Here is a 12,946-nt window from a genome sequence, read left to right as displayed (position 1 = left end):
CCGTGCTCTCAAGAAGGGAGTTTCCCATCTTATAAGTGTGCTGCTGGTTACTGCTGCCCAAGTTCAGCACCCTGCACTTGCAAGTGTTGAAACGCATCCTGTTTTTGTTAGCCCACCCCTGTAACCTATCCAGGTCTTGCTGCAGTCTTTCCCTCCCTATTAGCGTGAAAAACCCTTTTCCCCAGCCAAACTTTCCACTTGCTGTTGCTGTGTATAAGATAGGTTGGTAGATTCTGGAGGACCTGGCCTGCAAAATCATAATCAAGGGAGATACCACAAATAGCAGCCTTCCCCACTCAAAACCCAGGATCTTCTTCCCTCTCCGAGTGGCTTCCCCATGAAGATGTGGGATGGCCATATTTCTCAGAGACAAAAGACGGTCTACCCCAACAACAGGATTCTAGTAACATATGAGCAAGTGCACAGTGACTGATAGTTTCATTGTTGTTAGGGGCTGAAAGGGACCTTAAAGATCAGCAAATCCAGCCCCCTGAACTTGGGCAGGAAAGACTGGAGATCAGATGACCCCAGCAAGATGGACCACCTCTGGAGGGAGCCTGTTCCAAACCCCCAGCACTCGACTTGCAAAGAAGTTTTTCCTTATATCTAGCATGAAGCAATATTCAATCAGTTTGTGCCCATTAGTTCGTGACCTCCCCTGGGGGGCCTCAGTGAGCAGATGCTCCCCCAAGTCCTGATGTATGCCTCGATATACTTACAGGCTGCCACCAAGTCCCCTCTGAGTCTTCTCTTCTCTGGGCTGAACAGTCCCATGTCTTTCAGCCCCTCCTCATATGACCTGGTCCCTAGGCCTCTAATCATGCGCGTGGCCCTCCTTTGGACTCTCTTAAGCTTCTCCACATCCTTCCTGAAGTGTGGTGCCCAGAACTGGATGCAGTGCTCCAGCTGCGGTCTCACCAAGGCCGAGCAGAACGGGAGGATGACGACGTCCTTAGCCTTGCTCAAGATGCCTCGGTAGATGCATGCCAGTGTTTGATTAGCTCTGCCAGCTACGGCATCGCATTGGTGGCTTGTGTTCATTGTGTTGTCAATCATGACACCCAGGTCTCGTTCAGTTGTGGTGGTGGCAAGCATAGCACTGCCAAGCCTGTAAGTGTGTTGTGGATTATTTCTCCCCAGACGGAGCGCTTTACATGTCTCTGTATTAAACGACATCAGGCTGAGGTCCACCCAGCGCTGACATGGTTAGGATCCTCACGAAGCGTGAACGTATGCACTTCCACTGAAATGGGGAACTAATAAGGACTCACAAGTGTATGCTTTAGCTAGGTGGAAGTGGGGCAGATTTGCACTGACACATGGGGTCTCAGGCAGACAGCATTTTGCAAATGCCAACAATGTACTAAACAAGTGAGGGGTCAAGACTGAATTTCTACACTATGAAAACTTAAAGCCCAGCCATGCTTCCCTGATAGCTTTCCATCTACATTACATTCTGTAGTGCACTGGTTTTCTTAACATCTCTCTTCTTCAGATAAAGCTTTATTAGTGTTTTCATAAGGTTTAATAGGAATATTAGTGCCTACAATTTAACATTCAAAATGTAGCCTGTACAACTGAAAAATGTTGTCTTTGCATTTGTTTTGCATACACACTTATAAATTGATAGGAAGTCTACAAAGTAATTGGAAAAGCTATTACAAAGGCATTGTATTTTTTAGGAAGAGAAAAGTACAAAATATGTGAAGGATGAATCCTTTCTGGTAAATCAAACACACACTAATAGCTCATATAAATGCATCAAGTACAATGCTTGGAAATGAAATATTCTGGCTTTTTCACAGAACCACAAGCATCGCACCCTATAATTTAAGTACTATTCTGTTGGTTTTTACAGTAAAGCCATGATTACCGTGGCAAGCAATACCAACTGCCAACTTCCAAGCCCCCCTCTAAAGCCAGGAAGAGGTTTTTTTCCCCATGTTAAACCAGCATGGCTAAGACCTTGGGGCTTGCAGTTACTTGTTCCTCTACACATAGGAATTAAAGAGTAACATTAGGATTAGTTAGGATGGAGCATCAGCAGGACTCGGGAACTGATGAGCTCTGGGAGGTTTGTCTCTTGACATCACCTTAAAAAAAAGCAGCAAAGCAAAAACGAAGCACTGAAAGAATACTGGATGTTAGCATACAAAGCCAGGGGTTTTCAACCTTTTTGAGTCAGCGTACCCTCAGCGGCCAGTCGAGAAGGCAGGAGTCCAGCAGCCAGACAAACTGGAGGGGGCTCCCCAGCAGCCAACTGGCAAGGGGGGCCCCTGCAGCCGATCAGTAAGTGTGCTGGTAGCACGGCAGTGGCAGAAGTGTCGGCAGCGGCACCCACCACCAAGTACCCCCTGAGGCCATCCCAAGTACCCCCAGTTGAAAACCCCTGATGTAAGCAATAAATATATCCACCGACTTGTTCCTCTGAGCACAGCTTAATTAATTTTATAAGTTATTGGTACTAAATATTGATCACACTGTTAATACCAGGACCCAACATTTCCCTAGCAGACCCTTAAGATCCTGCCTCTTAGGAGCTGGTATTAGTAAACATTTAATAAAAACCTAACTCTGCACCTGCCACAAGCAATGAGTTTTCTCGTGAATTTTAAAAGAAGCTGAATCAGGCCCTAAAGTGAAAAGAAGAAAAGTTATTTCATACATGCTTTCAGGGCTTAGTAATCCTACCTCAGCACCCAGAAGGCATTAATGTTTCTTTATTTAAAGTATTAATGAAGTTTTTCCAAGTTAAAACCAAGAAAGAGATGGTCTCTGACTCAGTTGCTCTTGCTTTGTCAGCCCTAAGATTCGCAAGTCAGCCAGGAAAACTCTCTCATCACAGAAGTTAAGAGAAGTGGCAAGCTGGGCCCAAATTACCTTTCAACTACAACACAGACCTCAGTGAATTCTCAATGTGGGAGGAATCTTGCAGTGTCACTCTGGGACCCGTGTCCCGTCCCCCCAGGCAAAAAAAGCAAGAACAAAAAACCCTGCACACACAAGTACCAAGACAAGCATAGGATTTTCTGCCCCTACTCCCATCCCCCCCCACCCTGAATCTAGAGCCCCTCTCATATAGACCAGTCTAGCAAAACCTCAGGCAAACTATATGCTTTTATCCAGATGAATGTGTTCACTTCAGACCAGAAAAGGTCTGGATTTAGCAAATTTAATCTGTGTGTTAGCAGACTAATGAGCAATTATTTCTTCCCATGGTTTAAATGCAATCAGTTTGAATTCACTGCTCTGAATTTGTTAATTCACTACTCAATTAATGAACTCCATGGAATGGGCTTTGTCTGAGTTATTAAGAAGTGGTAGTGTGGATAGAGGAGTTATCCATTCCCAAGAAAACACGGAGCTGACGCAAAAACCACCCCTGGGCAATTCTCAAGCTTGGGGGCTGGAACTGTGTAGTAACCCCTCTGTATCCCTACTGAAAAGCTTCACAGCCAATAATGTATTCAGGGGCCTCCACTGGTTTCTCTTCTGGAACCACTGACTCTCCGATCAGTGAAGTGCCAAGGGAAGCATCAAGAGACTAGCAAACAGCCTTACCTGGTAGCAAATACATGAGCTATAACCCCCCTTTTAGCACTCAGTCTGCAGCACACCTCACACCCAGCCATGGGAAAGCCTCAAGAGGTGGGTTAATAGTTGTGCAAGCTGCAGGTAAAGCTCCAGAGAACACCACTTGGGGGAATGTTGTAACACCTCTTTCCAAAGATCTCTGTTACAATGAACCCCTTGCCTTTATACAGCACTGAGCAACAGCTGCTGCATTTTAGATTACTAACTCTAGACTTTCCCCTGTGCATATAAAGGTTAAATTTCATTGCAGAATTATCAGTGCTCAAAATCAGTGCAAATTTGCTTCATGCATGCCCTAATTAAGAGCAGTGTTTACAGACAGCATTACAGAAGCGGGCTGGGCTGTTACAGGACTTGTGCTGCTTTCAAAATGCTCTGGTTTCCAGTTACTTGTACTGACTTGACTCCATTTGCCAAGGCAGCTAATCAGTGCAGGCAGGGCAGCAGTCTGAACTTAATGCATGCGTGACCTACATTAAACAGGCCATGCACCAAACGAGCAGCAAGGCAAGGACACTACAGATCTAAGTACCAGAATCACAACAACCTTCTTGCATTACGCTTTCCATCCCCTGCTCTCACTCAAGGCCTGTTTCACATATAAACTAGGCACCGTCTTCCTGAGCCACTTGTCAGCACCAAGCCTGGCAGTGGCAGGGCAAAAACTGAGCCAAAGCCTCACCAAGTTAGATGGATATTTCACCAAAGAATGGATTTGGTACTGCCTTGTTATACAAGTGCTCTTTTCACTGAGCAGAGGCCAACTTAAATTAGTTGAAAGTCCTGCTGGCTGAGCTGTATAGGTGCTGACAGATGTGGAAAAAAAAACCCAAACCAAACAAACAACCCCCCCCCCACACACACACACATTTTACTGGAAGCAGCCACACATTACTTCAACCCAACTCTACAGCATCTGTATAGATTGGGCACTTCACCAGAGCTTTTCAGCACTTTTCTCTAACAGCTGATTGAATCAGCTATTAGGAAAAAGTGCCAAAAAGCCCCACTAACGGATCTGATCTATACAGGCATTGGGAAAGCCAACTCTAACTAATGTGATGCTTCTTCTAGGCATCTGCTGGGCTTAGCACAAAAGCATGCAGAGTTTAAAGTAAAGCCACTCCCCACCCCATGTCTGCAAACAGCTTTTAGAGCACAAGTCCTTTGGGAAACAAATTTTTCAATCAACAAGTAAGGAAGCACAAAGGAAGTCCACTCCCAGGCAGAGAAAAAGATAACAGAAGAGCTGGGAAGCCCTCTTGGCTAAACAGGGAAATCATGGTCCTCTCAAGAAAGAGGCTTACAAACAACAGAAGCTCAGGGCAGGCCCCAAAGAGGACTACGCAAAGACAGCCTGCATTTGCAGTGAACAGATAAGAAAGGTGAAAGCGGCAACCGAACTTAGATTAGCAACAGAAATCAAGAACAACAAGAAATCCTGCTTTAGGTACATAGGGAACAGGAGGAAAACAAATGGGAGTGTGGGGCCATTGCTCAATTCAGGAGAGCTGGTTACTGGCACCCAGCAGAAAGCTGAACTCCTGAATGACTACTTCGCCTTGGTCTTTCACCAGACCAAGGGGAAAACGATGCCAGAAAGAGTACAGGATGAGCACGGTAGGAATAATTGCCTTCCTACTATTGCTATTGAATTGGTGTATGACCAATTTAAAGTTAGACATGTACAAGTGAGTGGGACAGATGATCTTCATCCGAGAGTGCTGAAGGAGCTGGGTGAAGTCACTGGTAAACCCTGGCAAAACTCTTCCACAACTCGTGGCTCTCTGGAGAAGTCCCTGAGGACTGGAAGAGGGCCAATGTTGTACCCATCCACAAGAAGGGCAGAAGGAAGGACCTGGGTAACTAGGTCACTCAACGATCTTCAGTCAAGTGAAATGTCAGAGGTATTGCAAATTAGCAACAGATGCACTGACAGAGCCAACTGGGACTAGTTTGCATGACATGTGCCTATACTTTGCTGGACTTCAGATGTTGCAATTAATTCATGAGCAAAGAAAAGATTTAAGAAACTCCAGGTAAGAGAAAAATTCTGGGTTACTAACTGGAGCAAAGTTAGCTCAGTGTTGACAGGCGCACCTTGGTCACTTCTGACTTCCACAGAGGGCATATTAAAGGATCTCAGCAAAGTTATAAAGCGTTTTCTTCAGCCCTTGGAGACGGAAAGCTTCAAGCCAACTCAGCTTCCCTCCCTTCAGAAGCACATTTCATACAAATATAAATGCACTCACAAAAGTGTCTGGTCTTCAGAGTGTTTCTATGAAATGGGGTCTCCCAACATTTGTGTTTCTATAGCCCCACACGAATCACCTAATCATTTCAAGGGAGCATCCGCTCCCTTCAACAAAAGCTTACTCACCAACAACTCTGTCTCCAGTCTTCACTCCCATCTTCCTCATGGCTGCAGCATACAGCGCCACGTCTTGTCTTAGTTCTTCAAAAGTAACTTTCAAGATTTCTTCTTTCCCTTCCTCTGAAGAAACAAGATTTACAAACAACAACCAATGAGAAATGGCACATGGCTATCAAAAAGGTAGTCTACTGCAAAGTTGCAACCCTGGAAGAAAGAGAAAAGAGGAAGTATTGCAACAAATAATGTTCCTGGCACTTCAAAAGCAAAGCAAAAAACCCCAAACTAATAAATAAGCATAAGCATAAACAGAACCAAAAACCACCCACCATCCTGTGTAAAAGCTTGTCTTTTTTAATTTAAAAAAAATACAGTATTAAATCATGAAGATTCCCTCAGCTGGTCATGAGGAATGTTAAATGGTAATACTTAAGTCGTTATTGACTGTACACGAGCCAAGAGACTGCTCCAATGCACTGTAATTACAGCGTGTCGGAGCAGACTCGATTAACTGAGTCTGCTGGACCATGGCTATTACAGCGCTCCAGCCAGCCTCCACATCTCGTCCATCAGTATCCCCGCAGTTCAGAATGGTGGCAGGGGAACTTTAATTAAAGATCGTTCAACGAGCATGTGGAGCCACTCTTCAAAATGGCACAGGGACGCCGATGCACAAGACGCTCCGGGCGCTTTAATGAGAGCAGCTCTTGGAGCCACTTCAATTAAAGCACCCCCTCCCCCACTTTTACATTTAGCACGTGTAAAATTGTCCTAAATGTATGTGCATCTGTAAAGAGCCAACACAGAGCCAAAAAAAATAAAATAAAATAAAATAAAAATCACTTGTAAATGCTAGGAGGTGGACTATATGCCTATTTATGCTTTTATTCTTCTAGGAAACAATTTCTAATTAGATCTATGGGGAAGTCAAGCATTTAAAGCAGGTCATTAATTAGGGCAGATCACTGGTGACTGGACACACTTGTAAGACTGTTAATGAAGTCTCAGTGAAGACTTAAAATGCTCTGATTTGTGGTATTCTAGGGCTGCAGAAGAGCACAGAAATTTCCTGTTAGCCTGTCTCCAAAACAAATATACTAAGCTAGGCCAGCTTCATGCTGGAGGAGAACTACAGGGCAATTTGAGGGGTTTTTCATGCAGTGCCAGAAGTTACATAAGCCTTTTATAAATCATTGGCTAAATAAAATAGAAGCAAATAAAAGAAATGTGGAGATGCAAACTCTGTATTGTTTGAGCTCCTTCTCCCTCACAGCTGGTGTCCCAGGAATGGACACACCTGCTCCACCTCCAAGGACAAGGATCTCCCACACCACTGCATTTACCCCACAGAGGCAGCAGCTAATATGCAAAGCTTGCCATGGATTCAGCACAACTATCCCAGCAGAGAAAGGGTGTTGTACCCTGCCAGGTTAGGGCCAACACAAGTTTTGTTCTTCATCTTCGATAGCCTTGCCCTCATATAAGTTTGGGGCCATATGGAGAAGGCAGACTCTCAAACGCTGAGAGTCAGTGTGAAATTAAACAAAAGCCAAAAAGCCATTTTAAGTTCGTAAACTCTCCAGGGTAGGGGCAGTTCTTATCATTCTGTTTTTAAAGCATGCTCTAGCATAGGACCATTCAACTGGGGGCCCATGGGCTGCACGTGGCCCCCAGGCTCCCACTGCCCCTACTGTAGCAGCCTGGGTCTTGGGGCTACCCTTTCCTCCCCTGGCTTCTGCTGCATGCCCCTGCCCCACAGCACGGGGCAGCAAGGAACTTCACAGCACGGCCTGCAGTCAGAGGAGCCGGCAGCCCAAAGCATCCATGTGGTGAGGTGCCACAGAGAAGCCCACGGGGAGATGCAGGTGAGGCAGGGTGATATGCAGGGGAACACCCACCCGTCCACCCCTGCAATGTATCAGGAGAGAGCAACCTCCCGCACGCACGTGGGGCATGCAATCTGGGGTGGCCATGGTCCCCATTTATGCTGTTCCCATGGTGTACAGCCCCAGCCACTTTGGAGTTGGAAAGCCCTGCTCTAGCATTGCAGCAATACAGATCAGAAGCTGTGGGAAGAAGCGTAACATGTGGCAAGTGAAAGGACTAAACTACGTTCCCTGACACCGTTCTCAGGCACCCACAACTCTCCCCCATCCTGGAGCCCTGCACAGCCTCTCCGAGCTCTGTTCTAACCTAGCAGAGAGAAGTAAAAAAACAACTGCAGCAAAAGGCTGGGAAAAAAAGTTGCTGCTGCAACTCTATAGTGGTGGCAAAAGTATTGAGGCACAATGTGCTCGTGCACCTGCCAAGCTGAAAATACCAGTAGTGATTGTTCCAAACGTATAACTAGGCATTACAAATATGTTTCCTGGCTGATGGTGGAATATTTCCCTTCTTTGGCTGATAACATCCATGAAGTAATCTGACAAGATGCAATGAGACTGGCACATTTAATAGTGCAATAACCAAGGAGGTTAGGATCTAAAAAGTTACTAGTAAATTGTATGTTAGCTAACTCACTCATCTAAGTCACCAAAAAAATCCTTCTGTTACTAGGACTGAAAATATTTTAAAACTCCATCTTTTTTTCTGGTCATGCCATACAATTTGTTGCATTCCTCTTGGGACACTGTAAGAAGGAAATAAAAAAAGCAGGGTACCCCAGAGCCATCAATCCTGCTGTCTAAGGCCCCAGCTTCCTGTGAGGTATGGCTTGAAGCCACCCACAATTTAAGGGGAGCAGGAAAAAAAAAACAAAAGATAATTAAAGTTAGTTTTACATTTGTTTAGGGTTAGTTTCTCTGGTTTGCATTTCACTGGCAGCCACTGCAGAGGGCTAGTTTAAAAGCAAGTCTGCATCTCTTTTTTTCCTTTTAAATAGTAATAGACAAAAAAGCATCCAATGGCCCTAGATATTTCAAGTAATGAGGCAGTCCTTCAAGACTGAAGCTAGATTTTCATTACATACCTCTGTGAGACTTTACCAGTCACTTCTTCAGGCAACTGATTTAGGTTCAACTTTGCCATGCATTCTTGACTGGATGCAGATTGTGAATACAATTAAAAGGATACGTTTAAAAAAAAAAAAATGTAAGAAACAAGATCTGGGGTACAGCTAACCTCCATTGCAACGAAGAGCCATTCAGCAATGTAAGCAATGAAGAGTTATTTGGACAGGTCTGAAAAAGGTGATCTCAGAGATGAGTGCACAAGCCCAAAAACCTGGGTGTTCATAGTTCACAGTTCATAATGACTTTTCATGAAGACAAGGGATTTGGTGTAAAGCAGTCTGCAAGCATTTACAGAGTTTGAATCAAGCCCCTGCTATAGGAAGAAGGCAAAAAAGGATAATGCAGGAAACCCTACCACCTTTATTCTCCTGGACTTAAGACCTTCCCAGTACAATAGGATAGAAGTAGACTTTGATGTTCATGCGCACAAGCAATCTTTTTGCCTTCCTGCAAAGCCCAAAAAGAGGTATTCAGGCACCCACAATAAATTACCCGCTATTACAGAAACAGACTAGGGGGATGGAGAATGAGGAGGTATCAGGAAATCGTTATGTAAAGCATTTATTCTAGAAAGTCAATCATGCTGGATAACCATTCACTTAAAGGACTGATAACTAATGTGGACTAAATAGTGCAAGTGCTAGAAGGTGCTCATCAAAACTACAGCCCAACCCCAATGGGAGTAGGCTTTAAACCTAATAGAGGGCCAACTTGTGAACTTCCATCACAGTTTTTGATAAAGACTGAAGAAGCTAAAGCAGTAGCTGCAGACAGAGAACATGGACTTGTTTGTTTTTTTAAGGAAGTGTGCATTACCACCAGTCACGAGTGTAAGCCACAAGTACTGTTATAACAACAGTAGTATTGAATTTGTTAATGAGCTTACACTGGAAGTTAAATTTGAACCTATGATAAATGGCAGTGTCAAAATGAATGGCGGGGGATAAAAAGTTAAACAAAGTGGGATGCTCTTGAGATGTGTACAATCAAACAAGCATTCAAATAACAGCCTCAGAAAGAAGCTCCCAACAAGATGCCATTGGGAAAGAACAGAATGGTGGAAAGGTAAATCGCCAGTCTACCTGACCTCCCCAGGATCCTGCGAGTATTGGGTACGCTGTCCATTTTGTATCGCTTGCCTCTCCTTTAGACCCAAGCTTCTCTGCTCAGATTCAGTTTCAAGCTCAAATAAAACTATACTATATCCACTCTCTTACATGGAGACCCTCGGTCCAATAGTACGTACCAAAGCCACCAAGAGGCAAACTCTATCAAGTGGCCTTATGTTAAATAAATCTGAGCAATATGAAAATAATTAAAATTACAAAAAGCAGTACTAGGTTCTCAGCACAGCAAACCTTAAGGCCCCACAGGGCTTGCTGCAGCCAACAGCCTGCAACCAGAGGTCACATCTTCCCCATCCTCCAATGTAGAGGGCATGAGTCAAACTTTCCAAAGCAGCCTGCCTTCCTCATCTTTTCTTTGTGGAAAGGCATGTTTGACCAATCACGTTTGATGTGTCCTGGTGCCTTCTGATCAATAGGGCTGTATTGTGCTACAGGGCACAGCTGGTTTAAATTCTAAGTGAAAAACAGGGATCTATCATCGAGAGACAGCTCATACTTACTTGCTGCATAGAGTGCGATTTTGTCATTTTCCTTGTGCTTCAGGAGGTTTTCCGCATAGTTCAGCCGACTACCCTTAAACCACTCTGGGACGTCTGCAATTCCCTTAGAGAGGTCCACCACCTGCAGGAATGATGCCAGACACCCTTAGAAAACAGCACCAGCACTTGCTCTTCAAAGTGCACCGCAGACATCAGCTGGTTAATTCATACCCAGTGGCAGATAAGCACCATTATTCCCAGTCCACAGGAGGGCAAAGCCCAGACCCTACAGTGCTGAAAGACAAGTGGCATGCCGACTGCCAGTACTAGGGGCAAGATCAGAACTCTACAAACTCCATGGCAGGAAGTCTTGCATCCAAACTACCTACCTCCAAGATGCTCAGAAGTGAGCAAAGCTTCCTTGTGTATTTAAATAACTTACTGAACAGCACAATAATCTTTCTAAATCTTTCTAGAAAGTATTTGGTTTGGAGGGGTCCCCCTCCACCTTCTAATTTTCCAGTTAAGAAGAAGCACCTCAGGACAGACAGACAGACACTTACATTGTCTGGCCTAATTTCCCCCTTCCCCTTCGGTAAAGATCTACCACAAATCTCATCAGATTAATGACAGCATTTTCCATTCCCAGGCACATTCCAGCCTGGTGCCTTGCTGACACCCCAGCCCACCAGTGGGCCCAGTTAGACTGCCGAGGCAGAAAAAGGATGAGACAATCTGATGCCTTCCTCCAACAGCACTTATTCAGAAGATATAGGGGACACAATGGATAGTATCTGCAGGTTGCAGACTGCTTCCCCAAGGTAGGTAAGAAGAGAGGGATACTGTACTGGAAAAACAGAAGCTCAATACAGAGCTCATTTGAACAAGCTACAGTGTGCATATTTTTCCAAGCTATACAAGTGTAACATTAAACAGATTTAGGGCTCATTTAAAAAAAAAGTGGCAGCAGGTTGTCCAGCTGTAAGTGTCACACTGAACAGTTAGCCGAACTGGTACAACTCCACACGGAGCAGGTTTTAGACTCCAAAAAACTAAGGAAACGGGGCAGCGAGTTGCAGAGAAGTTTGCAAAATGGACTCCTGTGTTCTCTCTCTCTCCAAGTTCAAGGCCCTGACCAGCCAGCAAGAGCACTGCTGCTACAGGCCCCTGCCGCAGATGTGACCAGGACCCTTATATACCATAGTTTTACATCATCTGCAAAAAGTCCCTGGAGAGGGCTTAGCAAATCCACACCAAAAGATCGATCCAGGGCTTGAAGTGTTCTAAAAGAATGAAAAATGCAACAAGGAGGCTGTGGCAGGGCACTGTTTGTGCTTGCCACTTTTAAGGGCCCGAGACAGCAGTTGGCAGGTGCCTGATTAGGGCAGCCATTTTAGATTCAGGGCTGCCCATATAAACATTGCCTGGCTGCATGGCTGCTGGTATCATCTGGAGGTAAGGGAGGAGCTGTAGGGGATGGTCAGGAGGCTCCTGGCTCTGAGTACGACCTAAAACTGTACCTGCTGGGAGTGGGTGGCCTGGTGGGGCTCTCAGTGGTGTACCAGGCCAGTTACCACCCCGGTGAAAGGTGGGTCAGGGCACCTCAACCCCTAGCCCCCACAAATGGGTGGGTTCCCCCCTTTGTAGGGTCTGGAAGGTAGAACCCCAGAGAGAGTGGGGCCATAGACTCACACCTGTCTGGACATCCCCTGACTGGTCAATGCTGGGGACAGGACTGGAAGGGTCAAAGGGCCAGGGACCCAACACGAGGAACACCCAAGAGCCTGGGGTTCCAACTGGCCTGGAGGTGAGCCAGGGCTAGTACCCAAATGTCTCGGGGGGATCACACCCAGAAGAGGAAGCAGTTCAGGGAGCTATGCTGCCCAGGATGAAGGCAGAGTAGGCCTCCAGAACGGAGGGATCTTACAGGGGTCCTGATCAGAGAAGTCTGGGGCCCAGCATGGGGCCAGTGACTGTTGAGAACATCTGGATGCCACCTGTGAGGCTTGGGCTGCAGTGTAGGGGAGGAACAGAGCCGCAGACAGCACCTCCTGGCATCAGGGCAAAAAATGGGCAGCCTCCCGCTTAATTACATCAGTGAACTAGTTACCAACAAGGCGTAGCGGGAAAGAAGGCGGGCGGTTAGCCCAAAAACAGGTGGGCAGGCCACAGGGAAATCGGCCCCAAGACGGCCCCCTGTTACAGATGCATTACCAACAGTTGCAGAAGAAACACTTTCCTCCTTTGCCCCCTCAAACTGATGAGCATGGATTAAAATTTCACTTTTATAACATTTTGCAGTTGTTGTTAAACATTTTAGTAATCTCTCCTTATATAAAGGGATAGGGGAAAAAAGTCACTTAG

The 12,946-nt window shown here is 45.6% G+C and overlaps 1 protein-coding gene across 1 annotated transcript in view; it reads right to left on the bottom strand.

Moving 5' to 3' along the window:
* Positions 1–12,946, bottom strand: part of AACS (acetoacetyl-CoA synthetase) — a 77,823-nt gene that overhangs the window by 52,993 nt on the left and 11,884 nt on the right. The window contains exons 3-4 of the mRNA XM_019538944.1: positions 10,604–10,724; positions 5,975–6,088 (exon numbers count right to left, since the gene is read on the bottom strand). Coding sequence (XP_019394489.1) covers positions 5,975–6,088; positions 10,604–10,724 — 235 coding nt within the window. The remainder of the gene's footprint in view (positions 1–5,974; positions 6,089–10,603; positions 10,725–12,946) is intronic.

This window comes from Crocodylus porosus, unplaced genomic scaffold, assembly GCF_001723895.1.
Source record: "Crocodylus porosus isolate Cpor-Errol unplaced genomic scaffold, CroPor_comp1, whole genome shotgun sequence".
Classification (NCBI taxonomy): domain Eukaryota; kingdom Metazoa; phylum Chordata; order Crocodylia; family Crocodylidae; genus Crocodylus; species Crocodylus porosus.
Note: the sequence above shows the minus strand (reverse complement) of the source record. Positions and strands in the feature narration are given on the sequence as shown.